Below are 22,982 nucleotides of genomic sequence, written 5' to 3' on the forward strand. Positions count from 1 at the left end.
AATCCTACCTCTCAGACCGAACCCAATTCATTCATCTTAAATCATTTAAATCTCAGCCTTCCTCTGTCTCTTCTGGTGTCCCCCAAGGTTCTGTCCTTGGTCCTCTTCTTTTCATTACTTATCTTCTTCCCCTTGGCAATATCTTCCGTAAATTTAATGTTAATTTTCACTGTTTTACGGATGACACCCAGCTCTATGTATCCAGTAAACCTGACTCCTCTCTTCCACCCTCCTCTCTCCACTCCTGTCTGTCTGAAATAAAAAAATGGTTCACCTTAAACCTTCTCAAACTCAATAGCGATAAAACCGAGCTACTTCTAGTTGGTTCCAAATCCACCCTCTCCAAAGCCACAAGTCTAACTCTTTCCATTGATTCATCTTCTGTCTCCCCCTCCCCTCAGGTAAAGAGTCTGGGTGTCATCCTAGATAGCACCTTATCTTTTCAGTCCCACATCAATAACATTACTCGGTCAGCACATTTCCATCTACGCAACATTAATCGTCTACACCCCTCCCTCACTGTCCCCTCTGCTTCTATCCTGGTCCACAGTCTGGTCACTTCCCGTTTAGATTATTGTAATTCTCTCCTCTTTGGTCTCCCACAAAAAACCCTCAATAAGCTCCAACTGGTCCAGAACTCAGCTGCCCGCATCATCTCCAGAACCCCCTCCTTCAGTCACATCACTCCAATTCTCCACCAGCTACACTGGCTCCCCATAACCTCCAGAATCCAATTCAAACTCCCCCTGTTCACCTTTAAGGCCCTCCATAACCTGGCTCCTCCTTATCTCTCCGACCTCCTTCATATCAAACCCCCTCTCGTTATCTTCGATCCTCCTCCTCTGTTCAGCTCTCTGTCCCTCCCGCCCGACTCTTCACAATGGGAAGCAGAGCCTTCAGCTGCTCTGCTCCCAAACTCTGGAATTCCCTCCCTCCTGACCTCCGTAACATAGACTCTCTGCCTACTTTCAGATCTAAACTCAAAACCCATCTGTTCATTTCTGCCTTCCCATCCTGATTCACTTTTTATTTTTTCTACTATTTTTATTGTGCTTTTAATGTCTATTTTTAACCTTTGTTTTGTAAAGTGTCCTTGGGTTTCTTGAAAGGCGCTTTAAATAAAATGGATTATTATTATTATTATTATTATTACCAGCTGTCCCGACTTTCCCACTTCCTCATATAATCTCTTATTAGGGTGATGGGGGGACGGGGGGTCAACCTGCGATGCACCTTGGGGGGAGGAGATACTTGGCAGTGGTTCCCCTCCCATGGTTGCCGTATGGAATAGGGCCCCCCCCCCCCCCCTCGGTTTTAATTGCACCTTATACATGTAGGACCCTTGGTACGGGGGGGGGGGGGTGCTTGGACATCACTGCCAGTAATCAGGAAGTGTCCTCTCAGTGCCCTACCCTAAAAAAAACAAAACCTGTTCTTTACGTTGATCTATACATGTAGGGCTGGGGATTGGCAAGAGTCTGGCAATACGATACATGTCACGATACAACATTCACTATATCACCAAAACTATTGGCTCACCGTCATGACTCACATATGAACTAAGGGGCCGTCCCATTCCTAACCCCTAGAGTTCAATAGGATGTGGGTCCACCTTTTGCAGCGATCACAGCTTCAACTGTCCACAAGGTTGAGGAGTGTTTTTGAAATTTTGGACCGTTTTTCCAAAAGACCTTGCTTTGTGCTCTGCTGCACAGTCATGTTGGAAGAGGAAGGGGCCGCTCCAAACTGTTCCCACAAGGTTGGGATCATGGAACTGTCCAGAATGTTTTGGTATCCTGAAGCATTCAGAGTTCCTTTCACTGGAACTGAGGGGCAAAGCCAAAGTCCTGACCAACAAGCCCACACCATGATTCCTCCTCCACACTCACAACAATGCAGTCCCAAATGTACCGTTGTCCTGGAAACCTCCAAACCCAGACTCCTCCATCAGATTTCCAGATGGAAAAGTGTGATCCATCTCTCCAGAGAAGGCGTGTCACTGCTCTAGAGTCCAGTGGCGGCGTGCTTTCCACCGCTGCATCGACGCTTTGCATTCACTTGGTGATGTGTGTTTGGATGCAGCTGCTCGCCATGGAAACCATTCCATGAAGCTCTGTGCGTGCTGGACCTGGACTGACCTGAAGGTCGCATGACGTCTGGAGGTCTGCAGCAACTGACTGCAGAAAGTCAGAGACCTCTTTGACCTTCAGCATCCGTGACCCCTCTCCATCAGTTTAGGGGTCGACCACATGGAGGCTGAGCTGCTGTTGTTCCCAAACTCTGATGGAGCTGACAGCTGACTGTGGAGGATTTAGGACAGTTCACCTCTGGATTTGATGCACAGGGGGGGTCCTGACAGTTAGAGCCGCACATTCTGTCACACATGTTTGTAGAAACATGCATGTCTGACTGATGATTTTATACACCTGTGTCAGGTAAAGTGATTAGAACACCTGATTCTGATCATTTGGATCTGTAAGTGAATACTTTATTTGATTGAATTTTCATTCTCTGTAAAATGTTTGTGGCTAGTTTAAATGTAAACTTTGTGACACATTAAAATGAATGCTAACAACTGGACACTAGCTTTATATGCGTCCATAAAGCTGATATTTTCTGTACATAACTATAAATAACAAAACTTTCTAGAATCAGTCTCTGTAAATCAAGGCAGAGCAGCTTCTGCTGCGTGAGAACAACTGTCTGAAAAAATCATATTTGGAGGAAAACTCAGAGTTTTGTCTGTAAACAGCAGCTTCATGTTTCTGTGAAGTTAAAGACTTTTATTTCAGACTGAATCTTTTATTTCCTCACTCAAACTTTTCTCTCCATTTTAATGTTTGGTTTTCATTAGCCTTCGAGCGTTGAGTTCCTAACTTAGCGGTCCAAGCAGCAGTTTAAAGTCACGTGACATATCAAGACAGACAGATGGTGAACAGAATCAGGTAGTTTGTCAAAATAAAACTTCCTTCAGCATCATAAAATAAACCAAATGGAAAACATAAAAAAGTCAGTGTGGATATTTTTTTCTGTCGGCGACCCGGTACCTTGTGGCACACGGACCAGTACCGGTCTGCGGCCTGGGGTTTGGGACACTGGTCTACGATTGTTGAGTTTTTCATACTTTTAAACTGTGTTTGCATTGTCTTCGATGTACCGAGTATAATCTGTGATGTTTTTCATAAAACTTGCATTTTGCCAAAACAGATCAATAGATGAGTATGAACTAAAGATCAGAAAAACAGCCTTAAAGTTTTTTTTTATAAATCCCCGTTTTTTATTTCAGAATGAAGACATCTAGCACATGTCCATGATGCGCCTCATGCTCATGAACCTCATGCCGCTGAAGCCCATGTCCCTGAAGCTGCGGTACTCCCCGGGCCTCATGTAAATCATCCTGCCTCTGTAGTGGGGCTGCTCGTACATCAGCCAGTGGCCGTCCATCACGTTGCAGGACATGCAGTTGTTCATGCGGTATCGGTCCATGATGTTGTCGCAGTCGTCCATCATCTCGTACATCTGACCTTCGAAGTTCTCCCTCTCATAGATCCTCATCCTGAACTGACCCCGGTACTGTTTGGACAGAACAAAAAGTGTTGAATGTTTTTGATGATGTTGAACCACTTGATGGTGCATTTTCCCAAAAACTAACCATGGGGATCATGCGGCAGGACCTGATGCCCCCGCTCCATCCGAACATGCTCATGTAGTCGGCGTACTCGCCCCTCCTCATGAAGTACTGGTTCCCCATGTAGTTGGGACGGTCGTAGACCATGAAGCAGCCGCTCTCCACCCTGCAGGAGTGACACCTGCTCAGGTAGGAGGACATGTCGGAGCAGTCGCTCATGCACTCATAGGAGCGACCCTGGAAGTTCCTGTCTTCGTAGAAGATGATCTGAAATGCATCAGAGCACATCTATTTACATTTAGGCTTCCTAAACACCCTTTACTGTCTGTACTGCATAACCCTTTTTATCTGATTTAAAGGAGTATTGGCTGAAGCTTACCTTGCCCATGTTCATATCGGTGGTAGACATACTCTTAATTGAGCTACTGCTGTGGTTTGTTCCACTGCTGCACTGCTGTCCCAACTGGATTTACTCTTGCTTTTATACTTGACTGCAACCTATACTGACAGTGGGCCCCTTTTGTTTAAACCACTGACCCAGCAACAATGTATAGAGCCGTGCGCCGGTCTGAACCTCTGTTTCATGTAATCACATGCTCGAAGATTTGAGAAGTTCACCCTTTCGACAGCTAACACAAAGCTTGTTTTCTCAGCTGGTCAGGTATCGTCTCTGTTATAGTACTACTTTCCATTTCCCACCATGTATTTAATGTTACAACATGAGGAATTACTTTTTTAGGCAGAATGACACAGTCTCAACATTTCTTTATGCCTTGAGAGGAAACTGTTTTGTATATGTATTTGTTTTGCATTGATTAAGATCTAATGTACATTCAATGACTTAAGTGCAACATAAGCTGAAAAACAAACACAGTAAACTGTGGCTCAGTGTAATCCCTTCTATTGTGTGGTCTTCATGTTGCACAGAATGAAGGGACCTCTTTTGTATACGTGTGATGTTGCTAACACACACACTACATTACTGCATTAACGTATGTTCTAGTACTTGGAGTGTTCACACACTGATAAGGTCATGAACTTGAGCATCCTCACTGAATGTTAAGTTAAAAAAATAGCAGTAAATTGATTTCACTTCTTATATTTAATTTTAAGAATGATTTAAGGCAATTAACTGCAAAACAATGTGTCCAAGAAATTTTATTATTCAAAGTAGTTAGAATTTTTGTCAGACATGAGTTCAAAGTGGAGAACAGTTACTCTTTATCCTCATGAGGAAAATAGCATTGAGAGGCTAAGAAGATGATTTAATGTGAGAATTGAAACTCAATTCAGAGTTTAGTAGATCTCCTTTATTCCTCTAAAATTAGTTTTTTACAGTCACTCTTACCTTCTTGTTTCAAAAGCAAAAACTGTCTGTTTGACTGGATGCAAGAGTTTTGCTGCTCTAAGCAGCAGCAGGGAGTCAGATGGACCGTGATGGTTTAGTGACGGAGCTCCTGTACATAAAGCTGAAGGTCATCTTCATAACTGTGGTATCAAACAGTATTTATTATCTATCCCAAAATGAGCACGTGTAGACTGAACAGCAGAGGGAAGTGCTAGAAATAGACGAATCCAGACTGCTTTTCTTCAGAAACACCTGCAGCCTAGAAGGATCATGGAAAAATACCTGACTGGACCAAACCATTCACAATTTTCAGACCATCATTTTTAGACAGAGAACATGCTTGTCATGAAATGGTGGTGGAGGACCCAAAATGCAGGAGACCAGGCTTGGTGACAGGAAATAAAACATTAAATTAACAAACTAAATCATGACAAAACTATGGGGACAAATCAAACGGTGACACAACAGAGCAGATGACCTGACAAGGATGAACAGAAAACAAGACACTTAAATAGGCTGAGGGTCATTAACTGAACTGAAGACAGCTGTGGAACCTGAAAGTGGAGTGACTGACAACAAGAAAACTAAGAACCAAACCAAACCACTGAATCCTTCGAATGCTTAAAGAATAGCATTGGCAGCATGGAGTAAAAATAGGCAGAGAGCACTCTCTCCATTCAGTATTTATGAGATCATGGAAGATCCAAAATGGTCGGCAACACTGGAGAAATGATCAAGAATCAAGTGTGAGTCATGAGAAAACACGCCTTTGAAAGGATGTAGGCCTTCACTCATACACTCCCTGAAGTTCATTGCTTTGAAGACCCTAGCTGTGGTTACATGTGCAAAGTGTCTTTGATCAGATCAAACGTCGGATTAGAATTGAACTGTGTACATGCGCCCAGAAGAACGATGGATTTGGCATAGGCACTGGATAGACGTTTTTGCTTGAAAATTTAAAGGAACACGGCATCTGTTGAATAAGATGCAGTTTGTTCAAGTGGCTGGGTCCTGTTCTTCTTTTCCTGAGGGGTCTAAAGTAGTGACTCAAGGCTCAGTTTTAGGTCCTGTTGTTTAATTTTCTATTTATGAGTGTGATGAAACATGAAACACAATCGGCAGTTAGTAAATATATTGTTTTTTTATGTTTGTTAATCTGACTGAAAGAGTCAGTGCCTCACCAGCCTCAAACCTCACTGCATGCCACCGTTTTTGTGAACAAAATTGATCAAGTTTGCTGATGACACAACATTGGTAGGTCTCTCGAGCAACAACGAGACACTCTACAGATAGGAAGTGGGACAGTCATGCTCCGACGATGCCACAGCTCTTATCTTTTTTCTCTTTGTTCCATGTCATCACAATTAAGCTCATCATCTACACCTGGATCCTTCTGCACACAGACTTCACATCTGTGCCAGATCAAAGTAGTATTTGCTACTCGTTCCAGTGCTTTATGTATGCTAAGTTACAGTGACAACCTCTGTTTTCCTCCTGACCATAAGTTCTTCGGCTGGTATCTTGACCCTCACCTGCTCTACGCCAATTTGCCTTCCTGTTTTCCTGACCAATGCCCTTCTTGTCTTCCTCTCCTCTCAAATTCTTAACTATCACTTGTCTTGACTTTGATGTACACCTCACAGATCCTCTACTTTCTGACTCCAAGCATCAAGGTGGTCCTTCCTGTTACTAACCCTGTTACAAAGACTAAAGACTGTCTCTTCTGGTTGTCATTCTGTCCCGTCCATCTGGTTCACTATAGAGTGACCTGGCCAACATGGACCACAGAACGAACATTGAATGGAAGCCTTGAGTAGATGAAGCCTTGACGCAGTTTGAAGAGGGCTGCTCTATGATTTCCTTTGGAATGAATGACAAAATTCAAAGATAAAATAACTGGAGTCCAGCACTTGCTCTAGTGGAGGGGCTCAGTTTCCTCTTTCCAATCCTTCTACTTCAGGGAGTTTCTCTGTTACAGTATGCAGTGTGTTACTTTTGCAATAGGAGATTTAGTTCCAACTCTTCTCATTTCCTTCAGAAATGACCAAGGTGGCTTCTACCCACAGCAAAAGGCAGCATAATGGGAAACTGCAGTGGGAACAAAAATCTGAGACATGTACCTCCTTTCAAGAATTTCCTGCTGCATTGCTGAATTGATCTTGTGACTCCTGTTCATGGGTCATGAGATAAAGCCTTAAGGCCCGTACACACCGGGACGAATATATTCGCCAGGCGTTATTCGCCAGCGTTTTTCGCCACGTTTTTTGTGTTCACACCCAGGCGATTTTCGCTGACGATGAGCCGAGCGAACATGCAATTTCATTCCCTGACATTAGATGGCGCTTAATGTAAACAGAAATACTCCTGTACACAAGGTGGCGCTGCGCAACTTTAGGCTTCTTAAAGTCGCTTTTCCCTCAGAAGAAGAAAGCAAGTATTTACGCGCTTGTCAGAATCATACAAAGAAAACATGAATATTTCCAGCATCAGTAGCTCCAACTGGTGCTTGGTTCGGGGATATTTTAGAATGCCCGTCATTATTTCTTCGCGGCAGTGTAGACGCTACTTGGCGTCTATCTTCTTCGCTGGTATGTGTGCTCAGCAAGGCAGTTTTGTGTTTGAGCGCCCCCAAGTTGTGTTTTACTGTAACTTCAGAGGCTCCAGACACGTGTGCAAAAGCGCAACTCTCATTGGTCGAATAGATTTCGACGCGTCAAAAAAAACAAACAAACGCGTGGCGGGTTTTTTTTTTGACGCTTTGACGCGTGGCGTTTTTTTGAGTCGGTGTGCACACTCTCATTGGTGCCCTTTGTTTAGTCACGAAGCGTTAAACATCGGCGAAAATCGCGCGCGAAATTCGTCCCGGTGTGAACGGGCCTTTAGACACAGCTTCCCTTTTAAGCTTATTGCTTATGCCAAGTGGCCGGCACACAATAGCAAGGTCGTAGACCTCTCGGTGAGCCTGTAGAGCGAAGATTTTCATAAACATTTTTTCTTTGAGCATGTTGCAAGCGAAAGGTTGTAGTAAGTACTTTTGCAACACGCAAGGGTAAAGTCAGAGTGAAGTAGGTGAAACGCAGGTGCTTCTTCAGATTTTTCATTTCTTCAACCCCCCAAAATCCTGCCGACTGTGCAAGGAGCCCGTTAGTGCTGTTCACATCACAAGTGTGCTCCTTGTTTGCAGCCTGACTGTTAGAAATGTGTGTGGACATCCTATGGACACTTACATATCACCTGCATACCATGTGTGTGCGGCTTTTGTTTGAGGTCAGTAAAGGAGCAAGTACTCACTTTCTCATGAAACTTATGGATTTATTCTCTAATCAAATTTTTCTATTCAAAACTTTTTGTAAACAATGTCTTTCATGTGTGCGCCATAATCCCCAAGGCAATGTTAGACCTAAAATGGGAAAATTTCCTGAACTACCTTTTCCTTTCCATGCAATCTATATGGATTTTATTGAATTAAATAAAAGCAACCGACTAAATATTGTTTAGTAACTATTGATGTTTTTTCTAAATGGGTAGAAATTTTTTCATGTGCAACACAGGATGCTATCACAGTGGCTAAAACTACTTGTAAAAGAATAATCCCAACCTTTGGCATACCACAAGTGATAGGAAGTGATAATGGTACCCATGTTGTAAATCAAGTGACAGAAAAAAAGACTCAACATCTTTGTATTGATCTAAAGAGACATTGTCGTTATCACCCACAAAGTGCAGGATTAGTTGGAAGAACTAATGGTACTATCAAATCAAAGTTAAAGAAATGCATGGAAGAGACAAACAGACAGTGGCCTGACTGCATAGACTTAGTTCAACTAAGCATGCGTATCACACGCACAGCTGGTCAACCTTTAACCTTCCTAGAATTAGTAAAAGTACGGTTGGAGGTAGAGCGTTTAGCCACCAAGCCCCTGTTTTATGGAATAAACTCCCAGCTCATGGAAGAGAGGCCGACTCAGTTTCTACATTCAAAGTTAGACTGAAAACATTCCTCTTTGGACAGGATTATTATTAGACTAGTTAGTATTCAGAGATTATTTAACTCAATGTTAATGAGTTTAAATTAAAATTAATAACAATAACTGTTTTAAAAGGCTGCTAGAAGTTGAAGCTGGGGTAACTATGGTGCACTGGGGTTCTGTCCTCTTTCCTTTTTTACTTCTACCCTTCCTCTCCTCTATTCTTGATCATAATTTATCATTTAGTTCTCCATGCCTCTGTTTGGTGCAGTGCGATTCATGTATTGTCCCTCTTTTCCTCTCCCCTCCTGGGGAGTGGGAGTGCTTCCAGACTCCAGTTGGCTCATCCGTGCTCCAGTTCCTGACCGTTTACCTCGCCTTTGCTCCTGCTCCTACACCTGGCTGTGGATCCTGCCTCTGGCTCATCTCTGGCTCGTCTCTGCTCTGTGCCTGACCGAGTACCTCGTCTCTGCTCCTGCTCCTACACCTGGCTGTGGTTCCTGTCTCCGGCTCGACTCGCGCCTTTGACTGTCCCGATAACCACGGCTGGATGAAGCTCGTCTGCTGGACTTTTATATATGTAGTTGTAGATTTAGATAAGTTAATTCTTCTCTAAGAGTTCTGGTAAATCGCCTGTCCGTCCTGGGGGAGGATCCCTCCTTCATGTGGGCACCCCTGAGCTTTCTTAGTTTTTTCCGGAATCCGGTTTTTTAGGAGTTTGTCCTTACCGCGAAGGGGGGTCTAAGGGCAGGGATGCCAGTATAGCATAGTCAGTTTGTTAGTTCATTTTAGTATTTTCCTATTGAACTCTTTGTATTCATGATCCTTTTGAGTTCATGTTTGACTTAGAAGCCCATCGAGACGACTGTTGTTGTGATTTTGGGCTATACAAATAAAATTGAAATGAAATTAACGCCTTTTGAAATGTTGGTTCTTATAGGTTACCAGACCTTGATCCTACACAGCAACATTCTCCATATGATGATGCAAATTTAGTGGACTTTTGATAAAAATGTTTACCACTAAAGATGTGCAAAGGAAAAAAAAGCGCCAGAATTCCTTTTATCTCCACAGGACACTTCACCAGTGCAGGTCAGTTACTGGGTGTTTGTGAAGGCCATAAAAACGAAGTGTTGGTCCAGCCCACGGGGGGAGGGGCCATTCCAAGTCCTGCTGACTACACCAACAGCTGTAAAGGTTGCTGAAAGGACGTCTTGGATCCACCTATCACACTGCAAGAAAAAGCATCTGGGTGAGGCTAATTCCAACTGCTAGATGGGGAAGTCTGACTGCAAAGGGAGGCAGCTGGATAGAAGCTGTTTGTCTCAACGTCAGTGAAACAGGGAGATCCAGCTAGTTTTAGGGAAGAAAGCACACCAGGTCTCTGTGGCACTACACGGATCCTACACTGTTAAAGGACTTGAGGAGGTGACGTGCTAGTAACCTCTCCCTCCTGAAGATGGGTACACTGCCACCATGCGCGTGTCCAACTGGGCTAAGAAACAGCTACTTTTGTCTAATGTTCCTGCTACTCCTGGCAGGAGCCACCACCTGGATTTGGTTCTTTTGGAATCCTTATCCACCTTCAAGAAGAATAACTAACGAGGAAAGAATACAACTTGTTATTAAAAGGAGAACAAGATGACTGTGATGATTTTGAAACTGTAATTAGTATGTAAAAACAACTTCTCATCTGAGTGTAAATTGATAAATGTGTAATGAAAATGAAGATGTCACAAGATGTCTGTATTCTCTTTGAAGTGCACTGTGGTCCTGTCTCATTTCTCTGTAGCAAAATGACAATAAAGCTAAACAAGAACTTCAATTTGTAAGCCTTTAACCTTTTTTCTTGGAACAATGGAAAATAAAAAGATATAAAATAGCTTTGTAAAAAATTTGGTTGGGGGGGGGGGGCTGCTTTGTGGTGTATTTGTTGGCTCTGGTTTGAATCCCAGCCAGATCCTTTCTGCGTGTGGATTTTCTTCCTCTGACAGTCCTAAAACATGCTTCAGAGGTTATCTGGTGGTTCTAAATTATTCATCAGGTGTGAATGTGAGTGTGTGGAGTTGTTTGTGTTAAAGTTGCTCTGCAATGTAGAGCCCTGCGCGGGACTATTTTCTTCATCCCGCTCCGGCCCGCGCCCGCTGAATTTCTGACCAATCCCGCCCGCACCCGCAAAACTCATAGAATTTATTCCCGCACAGTAATAGAGATGGATTGATTTTGTATCGTCTCCCGTCCCGCAGGAAAAAAACACGTATTTGTATTGATATTATTAAAGAGATTCATGTCCCTCCTCCAGCCTCATCTTTTCATGCATTCCTCTGGTGTAATGTGCAACCTAATTGTTAAATATATTTTTACAAATCCTGTTCGGTTAAAAGTGTGCGTGTGTGCGCGCGCAGACAGACGGCCTGAAGCGCGCTCTTAGTAGGAGGCGGGGCGGGGCGCACCCCCAACAACAGGTTAGATGACAGAGGCCATTGGGCGTCTCTACCTGGTGCCTTCACGGAGCTTCAGTACATAAGACTCCAACAGCCGCACAGCCTAACGTAGTCCGCTAATATATATTCATGAGATATTCATGCCAGCACTGATCCCGCGGGGTTTTTTTTGCCGCCCGCTCCCACAATTCAAACCGCCCAATCCCGCGAGATTTGGGTTGGGCGGCGGGACGCGATCCCAATGCAACCCTCTACTGCAATGGATGAACACATTGTCCATGGTGTACCCCACCCTCACCCTTCAGTAGCTGGGTATTCTGGTGACCCAAAATAGGAACTCAGCAGGTTTAGAAAGTTGATGGATTATATTTCTGATCATTTTAAGAACTGTTCTTACTGCCATCCAAGAGTTCTGTTCTGAGCAGGCCCCTGGACTCCACTGAGGAAGTGTTGCACAAAAGGATGTTCTCCACAACTGCAGGTCTTTTCTCCACTCAGCCATACTATATTTCACAGTCATAGTCTCCTAAACTCCCCCCAGATAAGACGTAAGGCACTACAGCTGATGTTTTTGCACCACCCCACCATTTTGAAGTTTGTCTGCAGTGCTATTGGCTTTTTTTGTACATTAATTGCTTTTTAATTATTTTTCAAGTAGGTTTTTAGCATAAACTAAATAAGTATTTATCCAAGTGTCATTGAAGAGTTCAAAGGCACAACAAGGTAGATTAGAGCAGTTTTATTGTTTTTGGCATTAGGATTTCAACATTTAATACCAGGAGTCCATGATGCGCCTCATGCTCATGAACCTCATGCCGCTCCAGCCCATATTCATGAAGCTCCGGTACTCCCCGGGCCTCATGTACATCATCCTGCCTCTGTAGTGGGGCTGCTCGTACATCAGCCAGTGGCCGTCCATCACGTTGCAGGACATGCAGTTGTTCATGCGGTATCGGTCCATGATGTTGTCGCAGTCGTCCATCATCTCGTACATCTGACCTCCGAAGTTCTCCCTCTCATAGATCCTCATCCTGTAGGATCCTCTGTGCTGGAAAGTGCAAAGTGAAAGTGTTTAGACTCAACACACTTCTAACCTCAGAAGCAGCAAAGAACTTCAAAGGTTTTACACTAACCATGGGGATCATGCGGCAGGACCTGATGCAGTCACTCATACCAAACATGCTCATGTAGTCGGCGTACTCGCCCCTCCTCATGAAGTACTGGTTCCCCATGTAGTTGGGACGGTCGTAGACCATGAAGCAGCCGCTCTCCACCCTGCAGGAGTGACACCTGCTCAGGTAGGAGGACATGTCGGAGAAGTCGCTCATGCATTCATAGGAACGTCCCATGAAGTTCCTGTCTTCGTAGAAGATGATCTGAAATGCAACAAGTTTTGCTTGAATAAACCCAGACCAACATCGTAAATGAAGTTTTGGGGAAGAAGTCAGGGTTTTGTACCTTTCCTCTCATGCCCATGTCGGTGCTCATGTTGGCTGTAGATGAGTTGTTGCTGTTGTTCCTGCAAACTGATGCTCTACCAGGTTTAACCCTTTCCCTTTTATACCTTGCTTCATGTAAAGAACTACTGAACCTCCCATCACCCCCTTAATTAAAACCCTGACTCGGCAGCTCACGTTGAGCTGCACAGAATGCAGAGGTTACGGTCATTTTTCAGTCTTTAGAAAAGCTTTGCTCTGGTCACACAGAGCATTTTCAACAGTTTCTTTCAGTGAATGGGCTGGCCCATGTGACTGTTAAGAACTGTTTGTACTACAGCTGCATGCCACATCATGTTTCCACATTGTTTATCTAAACAAAACAGTTTGTCTTGTTGGTATACTAAAAAAGTGCTAAAACACACAAATAAGTAGCTCTACAGGAAAATATTCAATAATTAAATGTTCAAATTCTGACTTCTGATGCAAAAATTAAATCTAACCACTAATTTCAGTTCAAATGAACTTATTGGAAGTGATAAAGAGAAAAGGACTTGACTGGTAACGTTGTACTGAGATGACAATAAATGGGAAATGTGGATTTTTCACCTGCCAAAGTCTGCAAAATTAAAGTCCAGTAACACTCACTGTCATCAAATTTATCACAGTTTTAGTCACAGAATGTCTTTTTATAATTGAAAGTCACGTTTTATTTTTGTTTAACTTAATTAGACACCCCAAAAAATACACATTGGAGCACGTTGGGTTTCCTTGGCTCTACAGGTTTTTATAGCGTTCTCTATATACGTGTTATGATATAGTCATCGTATAGATAGTAAATTTATTCAATGTTTTTCGACAAAGTTCTTCCTTAGTTCTTATTTTATGATGCAGCAATTGCATTAGGAATATTTCCTTTACAATTTTTTCCCATTCCTGCTGTGTTGGTGAGTCTGTTTCTTGTTTTCTTGGAAGGTTTTGACTTATCATTTGCTTGATATATTGCCTCAAATATGAAATGTGCTTTTCTTTGGTATATTGTAGCCCAGGATCCTGGTTTTAATCTGATTATAATCCTCCCAGGGGGGGCTAACTTTGGGGCAAGACCAAAAGATATTGGAGGGGGGTCTATATTTATATCTCGACATTTTCTACGACAGGGCTGAGGCTCAAAGCGTGCTTGATTATGATTCTGGGTGTTATAAAATATCTCATAAAGTGGGGGTCTTGCGTGTTGCCAAATTTAAAGTCAATCATCTTCAGGTATGTTTAAACCAGTTCCCTTTCCCATGTCTTTTTGACAGGTGGTTTTTTAAAACTTTTTGAGAGGAACATTCAGTGTCCAACGTCATGGCTGATCTGAGTAAAATGGCGCCATTGAAAGATAAGCAGAAACATCAAATTCTGGGATTGCTAATTTTGGATTACCCCACTAATCATTTTATTGGTGGAGTACCTTTTTCCAGAGAGCTCGGATCGTCCAGTACGAGGATCAGCAGCAGCCTTATTAACGAGTGGCCAGCGAGTGAGACAGGGCGGCCTCCCACCAAACGCGTGAGATTGTTGGACATTACCTTTTCTTCCAGAGCCTTTTCTTTTTTTTGTTAGCAAGACTGCAGGACTTGGGTTTGAACTGTGGTATTTGTACATGTTATGGACTTTGGGGATATCGGGTTGTTTGTATTTTGAGTGTTGGCCTGGTGTTTAACCAATGTAAAGTACGTCTTTTTGGTTTGCACAAACAAGTGATTACACTATATGTGTTTATTATTATTATTGTTAGTATCGTTATTGATGATGATCCTATCATTTACTTAATGCCCCTGCCGTAGAACGGTGTTGTGACGTTCCCCTCACTGAGTGGAGGGTGGATTGTTACAGTCCTGATATCTTTCCACATTGTAGCAGAATGACCTTGTTCAGCGAGCAGGCATCTTTGATTGGACACCTCAAGTCGAACTTCCAAGACTACACGAAGCCATAAAGTGATTTAGCCCAAACTTAGGTTCATGACTGGTCACTTCCATGGCAAATGTATTGAGTTCAATGTTGTATACGTTAAAGGGATCAGGGTTGAAATAAATGTTGTATAGCTGGCTGTGATAGCCAGCGGTCTGGGGTAGACCTTAAAATGAGTAAATGGCTGTGGTAGCCATTAAAAAGGGATGTGGTGATAAACCAAACTGATGAAAATAGGTGCCTTGTAATGACTTTTGAAGGAAATGTTAAGTCTAGGTATCTTTCTACAGTGCAGCACACTCTAAAGAAAAATACACTGGGCCAACTTAAACAAATTGAGGTAACAATTTGCATTGATCTTTTTGAGTTATCCCAACTCTAATCAGTATTGAGTAAATTAAATTTGACTTTTTGAGTTTAATTAACTTAATTTTATTTAGTCCCACAAACACAAATTATTTTTTATTTTTAAGTAAAAGCTTCTGGTGAATTTAAGTTAGCAAGTTATTGAATTTAAGCTACTTCAACTTATTTGTTTTCTTTTACTTTTACTCAAAAAAGTCCATGCAAATTGTTACCTTAATTTTTTCAGCATTGTAAACTTAATTCAATCAGTTGAGACAACTCCACCATTCTCGTTTTTGCTTCAATTGTTTATTATGAAAAGAAACAGTATTTTTCAAACATACACCATCCAATACTTCACAAAATTAAGAAACGATAATCCGCCTTTATACTCATTTCTCGTTGCTTCTCAAAAATTAAAGATTCAAAAGAATGTAAAGATTGGTAGTGACTCTAACAATATTTAATCTCCTGCATACAATGTACAAAGTAAAAGAAATACTTCAGTGACAAATAACACCTTCAAAAGTCAAACATAAAACATTTTTGTTAGGCTTACAATTGAAACTGCTTAAAGGTGTAGCTGCTACATGCACATCGGCAACAAAAAATTAGCAGCACAATAACCGATTTCAATGCACAGGTGTAAATATTCCAAGCAAAACGGCTGATGCCCTGCTGGTTTTCCAGGTTTCCTTGTTGTACTTCCTTTTAATCACCTGGTCACGTGTGTTCAGCCAATCAGAGGCAGAAAAAAGGATGTTGGTGGAAACAAAGAAACTGAGGCTCTCACTTCCTCCAAATGTCCTCTTTTTTTCCTCATTCTTGCTGGACACACAAGACCAGGTGAACATGATGCAGAAAGATCTGGAAAACCAGCAGGACGTCGGCCCTCCAGGTATGAAGTTTTACACCACTGTTTTAGAACACTTACTGCCAAGTAGTTCTTCACCCTTTCAGGGCATCAAGCTCAAAGAAAACTTTCTGAAAGACCTGCAAGGTGTTCTTTAGACTTTTTGATTTACTGATGTTCAGGGCATATATCAGTCCCATAAGCAAGGCACAGGCTCTGGGTGCATCCAGGTCTCCAAGGACTTCTGTTTCCTCGATCACCACTCCTGCATGAACTGGTGTAGTCCCTCTTGCGATGGAAATTTTCAAGACTTCCCTGGTGATATCAGCATCTTCATCCTAAAAATAATTTTAAAATAATAACAATGTTTGAAGTCCAAAGAAAAAGGGATCAAGTGTCTTATAAGTCCTCTACCTACCACCAGTTCTTTGAAAAGATCTTCTTCTTTTTCATTTAGGTAGACAACCAAGGAATGAATAGCAGCCCCCCTTTTCCTTTTAATGGAATGATCCTGTAGAGAGAAGAGGAAAACTTAATGTGTATGAACTTATTAAAACTTACAACAATGTCAAGTGGCAACTAACGTGTTTTTACCTCTTCCACCATAGTCTTAATACGCTGAAAGTCCATTTTGTGGCTCCTCCTCTTGTGGAAACCAGGGACATTATTTTAATGGTAATGGTCTACTTTTGACATGGATGTTGCCCCCATAGTGGTGATGTGTTTAAATCCTTCATTAATCTCTTTAGAAATAAGTAAAACATGAAAACTTACAATTCACTTTTGTACATTCATCTACACAGTAAATGCTTTAAGTAAAATATTTCCATGAGCAGCACTAAAAAGAGCATGCCATGTGTCTCTGACATTACTGACTGGTGGTTCTTATTCCTAAATTAATTTACATAAATATCACTGTTGATAATTGGGATTTACAGGTTATACCTGAAAAACTATAAGAAAACTGTTTAAATAAAATGTTAACCGTTTTTATTTTTGTAAACTGGCTTACAAAGGAACAAAAAAAAAACCTTAAAATAAAACTTGGAGCAGCTTTTTAAATGCTAAACTATAAGGTAAAAATGTATTTCAAACTAAAGCTGGGGTGAAGAGTAAAAATAGAACAACAATTTTCCAACTGTTCAAGAATGATCCTTCCTTATTTTTCCTTTTTTCAAGTGAGTTAAGACCATAAACTTTCCTGCCAAATATATTCGTATATGTTTAAGATAAAATTAGGGTTTGCAGGAAAGGTGCGGATAAGGGAGGAGCTGGACTTTCTCGATAAACGTTTTCTATCTGCTAAAAATGTATAATGTATCACTGATATAGCTGCCTTAGTTGGAGAACAAATAAACTGTACTCAAATATTTAACCTACAGAAAAGCAATGTTCCAGATATGACTCATTATGCAGTTAATCTTAAGAGGAAACTAATTAACAGAGTGAAGTAAAACATTCAAACTTACAAAATGTCTCTCTCATACAGGCAAATAACACCAGAACTGGATAAATAACCCCACCGAGCCGTTCAATTTGCGACACCTGACGCAGACAAAGCCGTTAGTGTTTCTCCCGCCAGTAATATTCAAATGCTAACGTTGTGTGTTTGCAACAGTGAGACAACATGTCAGAAAAACTATGCGAGAAGGCAGTTTATTCTTGCCGTTTATTCAGTTGAACTTGAGATCAAAATGACACCGAATACTTGGTTCTAGTCTTGTTAAAATATAACATAGTCCCCCCCCAGTACCCTATGAATTCAGTTGCTAGCTAAAAGTCGACGTTAGCAAGAAAACAACATCATGGCAGGTGTAGTAAGGTGTTTTTTTCCTGCACCTCTCGCGACACAGTTGAAAGATAATATTTTATTTGAATTAGTTTGGCCAAAAACAAATTTAAAAAATGAGAACTTACCAGAGAGGACAGTCCTTCATTGAGCTGCTTCGTGCTTGCTCCGTTTCTCCTCGAAGGCGTGGCCTGTCCTTCCGGTGTTGTTGCACTAGCTTTTCAAGAATGCTAAACATAAAATCAAGTTTCACCAACTTAATATTTTGTTGTTGTTGAGTGAACACAAAATTGTTCTCACCAAAATTAAGTTCTCACCACTTTAATACAATTTGAGTTCAACTCACTTCTTTAAATAAGTTAACAACTTACTATTATAACTTTATCGAGCAAACTTAAATATTTGTGCTTAAAATTTTGTTTTTTTTAAGTTCTACATACCAACCCCATGAATCATTTGTTAGAGTGCAGAATGACCTCGTTCAGCCTCTGACAGGCTGATATCCTTGCATATTTATCATCCGAATTTCCCTACGGGGATTAATAAAGTTGATCTTTATCTTAATCTGCTTTAAACAATGTCTTTTTACTTTAAACACATCAGCTGAGGCAATCTGCAAAAATATAAAATATCCCGCCATTTGGGTTTGGCACCCCACAAGGGCTTGCTCAGTTTGAGGTAACCTGTGGGAAGGTGATGGCCCCCTAAACATGGAAGGAAATTGTGTTTTGTTGTTTTTTGTAAATGTTGTTTTTTGTGGACTGAAGATTTGTGAAGACAGTGAATGGCTGCCCGTTCCTACGATTACAGGGACGTCTGCTCGTCAAACGGTGTGTGGCATTACTGCAGGTGAAGGTTGTGTGAAGCTAGATAGAGTAGAAGTAGAAGATGTTGGCTTTTGCAGAGAGCAAGCAAACCCAGAAGATAAGAAGAAAGCTGCAGGAAGACTGACTCAATACTTAACATAGTACAAAGTAGAAAAGGATAGATTTGCTTTGTTTGCTATTTTGGTTGTTCTCAATAGCTAGAGGATGTGGAACCACACTTAATAAAGTGTGATCACTCTGAAATAAAGTCTGTTTTGTGTTGTGTTCCTACAAATGCAGAAAATTGATAGCTGGAGCTACAGAAGCCGTGGAGAAGCAGGTGAGACTGTGCTCCATCACACATTGACCTAAACTATTTCTTTAATGCGGCTCTTTGTTCTTTGACAGTGAAAAATACAGAGACTGCTAAATTTTCAAGATATTTATATTTTCCTTCCCCTTAACACCAAGAATGATCTGGCCCCTAATCCTTGGCATTCCTTCCAAGTCTGCTGATGTCAGATTACACCACAGCTACATCTGTAGGCCCCCTCCCATTCCTTAGTCCTTGAGATGGTATCTTTTGTGAGGTAGCAGTGGCCCAGCCCCAGCAACTGGCTCCACATCAGCACAAAGGATTGGGCCTGCTTCGTGGTGGAGGCCAAGGAAGTGGGTGAAGCATTTGTGGCAGGTATTGACAATCCTCTGGACACCTGGTTGACGCGGATGCTGGGACTTTGGAAAACTCTCTTATTGAAAAAGGGGGACCACACCCTCCTCCCTACTGGACGTGATTGCTAGCAGCAGTGCGCTCTGGTGTGGTGGCGGATGACCTCGGTTAGTTGTGATGGGTTAGTGTAGTGATTTCCACTTTTTGAGTGGTGAGCTCTTGTGAGAGCTTAAAAGGGAAAATGTGGGGCCCCTTTTTTCTCATTTTTATACATACTGTTTATGTCAGAGGTGCCCACAATGTTTTGGCATGTGAGCTACTTTTGAGACGAAAATGTCGCAAAGATCTACCTATATATATATATATATAAACACCCACCGCGGGTGGTTTCTCCTCCAAGCTGGGGTCCCCTATCAGAGGCCTGGGAGCTTGAGGGTCCTGCAGTATCTTAGCTGTTCCTGTTCTTTTCTGGACTGAGAGGTCTGAGGTCTTTCCAGGTATCTGTTGTAGCCACTCCTCCAGCTTGGGGGTTACTGCCCCGAGTGCTCCAATTACCACAGGTACCACTGTCACCTTCACTTTCCAGGCTTTCTCCAGTTCTTCTCTGAGTCCCTGGTATTTCTCCAGTTTCTCATGTTCCTTCTTCCTGATGTTTCCATCACTTGGCACTGCCACATCCACCACAACGGCTTTCCTCTGTTCTTTATCCACCACTACAATGTCTGGTTGGTTCGCCATTACCATCCTATCAGTCTGGATCTGGAAGTCCCACAGGATCTTTGCCCTCTCATTCTCTACCACCTTCGGAGGTGTTTCCCATTTTGACCTTGGGGTTTCCAGTTCATATTCTGCACACATGTTCCTGTATATTATTCCAGCCACTTGATTGTGGCGCTCCATGTATGCTTTCCCTGCCAGCATCTTACATCCTGCAGTTATGTGCTGGATTGTTTCAGGCGCCTCTTTGCACAGCCTACACCTTGGGTCTTGTCTGGTGTGGTAGATCTACACCTTGGGTCTTGTCTGGTGTGGTAGATTTACACCTTGGGTCTTGGGTCAGCTTGTTTATCCGTCTGGCTTCATTGTCTCTTGTGTACCTCTTTAGGCGGCTGCTCAAGGCTAGGAGTCTTTGTTTGGCAGTTTCCAGTGCTTCAGGTATGGGCATCTATCTGACTGTATCTCTTAGGTACTTGCTTTCTCATTGTACCTCTTTGAGCCTCTGTCAGCTTACTCACATCCTTCCGAGTTGCCTTGATTTTGGCCTCTAACCGTTGCTTCCATGGTGGGTACTGTTTTCTTCCATGGTTGCTCTTGTAGCCAAGCATCTCAAGGATCACTGCTGCTGAAGTGTAAACCAGTTCATTGGTTTCTGTGATGGTAGGAATTGCCCTCAATGCTTCATTCACAGTTTCCAGTAGACTTTCAGGCGGTACATCACTTAACCGTTGTAGCTGGTGACGGGGTGGCCTAGTGTTCATTCTAGACATGATCTTGTCTTTCAGGTCATTTGCTTCCTCCCTCAGCGTATCTGTGGTTGTTGGGTTGTGTACCTAAGCTCAGGGTGGGAGTGTGGTAAAGCATCCTCTCTGACCTGCTGTGCTGGCTCTCCCGTGGTATTGCAATTGGATTGTAACGCTTCAATCTCAATTTGTGATAGGAGTTGCCGTTTGTGGATATTAGAACATTGGGCTGTTTGGCAGTAAGCCTTGATTGGGGGTTTCGAAGCATCCATTCATTCCACATTCTCTGCATGTAACCCCTCTGGGTGGGATTACTTGAGTAGTAGCATTCTAACAGAACCTTGTTGTCACATCTAGTCCATTTCCGTCTTGTTCCAGTAGCTCACTTTCCATCAGGGTGCTCTGGTCCCCCAGCACCTGACGCAGACCTTGTTTGACGGGGCGACGTCTGAGTCGGCATGACATGTGGTTCATTGTCTCTCAAGTTGTGAGGCAGGCAGTAGCGTTAAGGGTCTTGCCCAAGGACCGTCACTGGGTGATGTTATCTGCTCACCATTGTTATGATAATTGTCCCATTACCATTACTTGCCATTATTTGTTGGCATATATATATATATATATGTGTGTGTGTCTGTGTATTTATATATATGTGTAGTATTTTGAGACTAAAATACTGTTTTTTTAGTATGAACTATTAGTACAAAATGAACTGATAATTCAAAAACTACACAGTAAAAGTACACAAACCTATATAAGGGAGATACTTTAGTACTAACAGATGAGCCATTTTATTACAAATCAGAAAGCAGCAACTATCGTATTTCATGCTCTGCTGTAAATGGGGGGAGCATTTCTAAAGCGCTGCGAGCTACGTGGGGAGCGCTTACGTGGTCAGGATTGCATGCTGCTTGAAACCTGGAGCTCCGTATAACTTTGACCCAACTTTGAATAAAAACTTTTTAGTAACTTTTTAATAAATGCATTATTTTCCTAAACCAGGTTTTTGTATCTCACTTTCTCAACAACCAACCCAGGGAGGCCTGCAGAGAGCTAACTCAATAAAAAACACAATGTCCTGCCAACCAACACAACATGGACGTGCCAAAGATGTAACAGACTGTTTTGTATTTAATAATACCGTCATAAGTAACATTTTATAAAAATTTCAGTGTCTGTAGTAATGCTGTGGTATGCTTTTTAAAACCAAAAACCAGATGATGACACATTTATCTGCTAAAGATCTTTAGATTTATTTTATCAAAACCTTTAATGTTTGGTGAAACAGATTTTTACATGTCCATGATGCGCCTCATGCTCATGAACCTCATGCCGCTGAAGCCCATGTCCCTGAAGCTGCGGTACTCCCCGGGCCTCATGTAAATCATCCTGCCTCTGTAGTGGGGCTGCTCGTACATCAGCCAGTGGCCGTCCATCACGTTGCAGGACATGCAGTTGTTCATGCGGTATCGGTCCATGATGTTGTCGCAGTCGTCCATCATCTCGTACATCTGACCTTCGAAGTTCTCCCTCTCATAGATCCTCATCCTGAAGGATCCTCTGTGCTGGAAAGTGCAAAGTGAAAGTGTTAGAATTCACCTCAAGTAAAAGCAGAAAAAACCCGAAAAGGTTTTACACTAACCATGGGGATCATGCGGCAGGACCTGATGCAGTCCTTCATACCCATTGTGCTCATGTAGTCGGCGTACTCGCCCCTCTTCATGAAGTACTGGTTCCCCATGTAGTTGGGACGGTCGTAGACCATGAAGCAGCCGCTCTCCACCCTGCAGGAGTGACACCTGCTCAGGTAGGAGGACATGTCAGCGCAGTCACTGCTGGTCTCATAGGAACGTCCCATGAAGTTCCTGTCCTCGTAGAAGATGATCTGCAAAAGAAAACAAACAAACAATGAGAATAACGAGTAAGAAAACAGAAATAATGCTTCAAAACCTGTACTGGCCTACCTTGCCCATAGCTGTGGTGTTATTACTGGGTTCTCAGAGAACTCTGTTGTGAGATGCTTCTGGTTGTGCTGCTTTACTGTTACTTTTATACCTGACTAAACCTAAAGAATCTATGGCCCTATTGTGCAAAACCCTGACCCAGCAAAATGATTAGGCCTATACTGTACTGAGAGCCATTTGTCACAGTTCCATGTGACTGGGTCCCCTAGAAGACTTTAGAATGGATTGTTCCAGGGAACAATGCAGTGAGCTATTTATTTGGTGACAACACAGAATCACGGTCTCAATTGAACGTTTCAAGCCACATTGTGCGGC

The 22,982-nt window shown here is 42.4% G+C and overlaps 3 protein-coding genes and 1 long non-coding RNA gene across 4 annotated transcripts; all 4 read right to left on the reverse strand.

Moving 5' to 3' along the window:
* Positions 1 to 2,762: 2,762 nt before the first annotated feature.
* On the reverse strand, positions 2,763 to 22,763 carry LOC101169995 (gamma-crystallin M3-like). Its single transcript, XM_023950904.1, has 4 exons — positions 22,668 to 22,763; positions 22,346 to 22,588; positions 22,000 to 22,268; positions 2,763 to 3,304 (listed from the first exon to the last, which is right to left on the reverse strand). Exons 1-4 carry the CDS (start codon positions 22,674 to 22,676, stop codon positions 3,298 to 3,300), a joined length of 528 nt encoding a protein of 175 aa, XP_023806672.1. The 5' UTR covers positions 22,677 to 22,763; the 3' UTR covers positions 2,763 to 3,297.
* Positions 3,254 to 4,117, reverse strand: LOC101164459 (gamma-crystallin M3-like). Its single transcript, XM_011494273.3, has 3 exons — positions 4,008 to 4,117; positions 3,653 to 3,895; positions 3,254 to 3,573 (listed from the first exon to the last, which is right to left on the reverse strand). The coding sequence occupies exons 1-3, from the start codon at positions 4,035 to 4,037 to the stop codon at positions 3,298 to 3,300; spliced, it is 549 nt and encodes a 182-aa protein (XP_011492575.1). The 5' UTR covers positions 4,038 to 4,117; the 3' UTR covers positions 3,254 to 3,297.
* Positions 12,113 to 12,926, reverse strand: LOC101169012 (gamma-crystallin M2). Its single transcript, XM_020699980.1, has 3 exons — positions 12,847 to 12,926; positions 12,522 to 12,764; positions 12,113 to 12,436 (listed from the first exon to the last, which is right to left on the reverse strand). The coding sequence occupies exons 1-3, from the start codon at positions 12,874 to 12,876 to the stop codon at positions 12,158 to 12,160; spliced, it is 552 nt and encodes a 183-aa protein (XP_020555639.1). The 5' UTR covers positions 12,877 to 12,926; the 3' UTR covers positions 12,113 to 12,157.
* LOC110013585 lies at positions 15,416 to 16,483 on the reverse strand. Its single transcript, XR_002288728.2, has 2 exons — positions 16,400 to 16,483; positions 15,416 to 16,319 (listed from the first exon to the last, which is right to left on the reverse strand). It is a non-coding gene; the product is annotated as an uncharacterized LOC110013585 (long non-coding RNA).
* Positions 22,764 to 22,982: the final 219 nt, after the last annotated feature.

The sequence above is a fragment of the Oryzias latipes genome, chromosome 21, assembly GCF_002234675.1.
Source record: "Oryzias latipes chromosome 21, ASM223467v1".
NCBI classification, from domain to species: Eukaryota; Metazoa; Chordata; class Actinopteri; order Beloniformes; family Adrianichthyidae; genus Oryzias; species Oryzias latipes.

What these genes read in the sequence shown, in the direction of transcription:
- LOC101164459 (XM_011494273.3), bottom strand. Translation starts at nt 4,037, where the DNA reads ATGTCTACCACCGATATGAACATGGGCAAG. An exon ending in CCGATATGAACATGGGCAAG is followed by an intron (nt 3,896 to 4,007) that starts GTAAGCTTCAGC and finishes GATGCATTTCAG; the next exon opens with ATCATCTTCTACGAAGACAG. An exon ending in CCTGCCGCATGATCCCCATG is followed by an intron (nt 3,574 to 3,652) that starts GTTAGTTTTTGG and finishes CTGTCCAAACAG; the next exon opens with TACCGGGGTCAGTTCAGGAT.
- LOC101169012 (XM_020699980.1), bottom strand. Translation starts at nt 12,876, where the DNA reads ATGAGCACCGACATGGGCATGAGAGGAAAG. An exon ending in ACATGGGCATGAGAGGAAAG is followed by an intron (nt 12,765 to 12,846) that starts GTACAAAACCCT and finishes GTTGCATTTCAG; the next exon opens with ATCATCTTCTACGAAGACAG. An exon ending in CCTGCCGCATGATCCCCATG is followed by an intron (nt 12,437 to 12,521) that starts GTTAGTGTAAAA and finishes TGCACTTTCCAG; the next exon opens with CACAGAGGATCCTACAGGAT.
- LOC101169995 (XM_023950904.1), bottom strand. An exon ending in CCTGCCGCATGATCCCCATG is followed by an intron (nt 22,269 to 22,345) that starts GTTAGTGTAAAA and finishes TGCACTTTCCAG; the next exon opens with CACAGAGGATCCTTCAGGAT.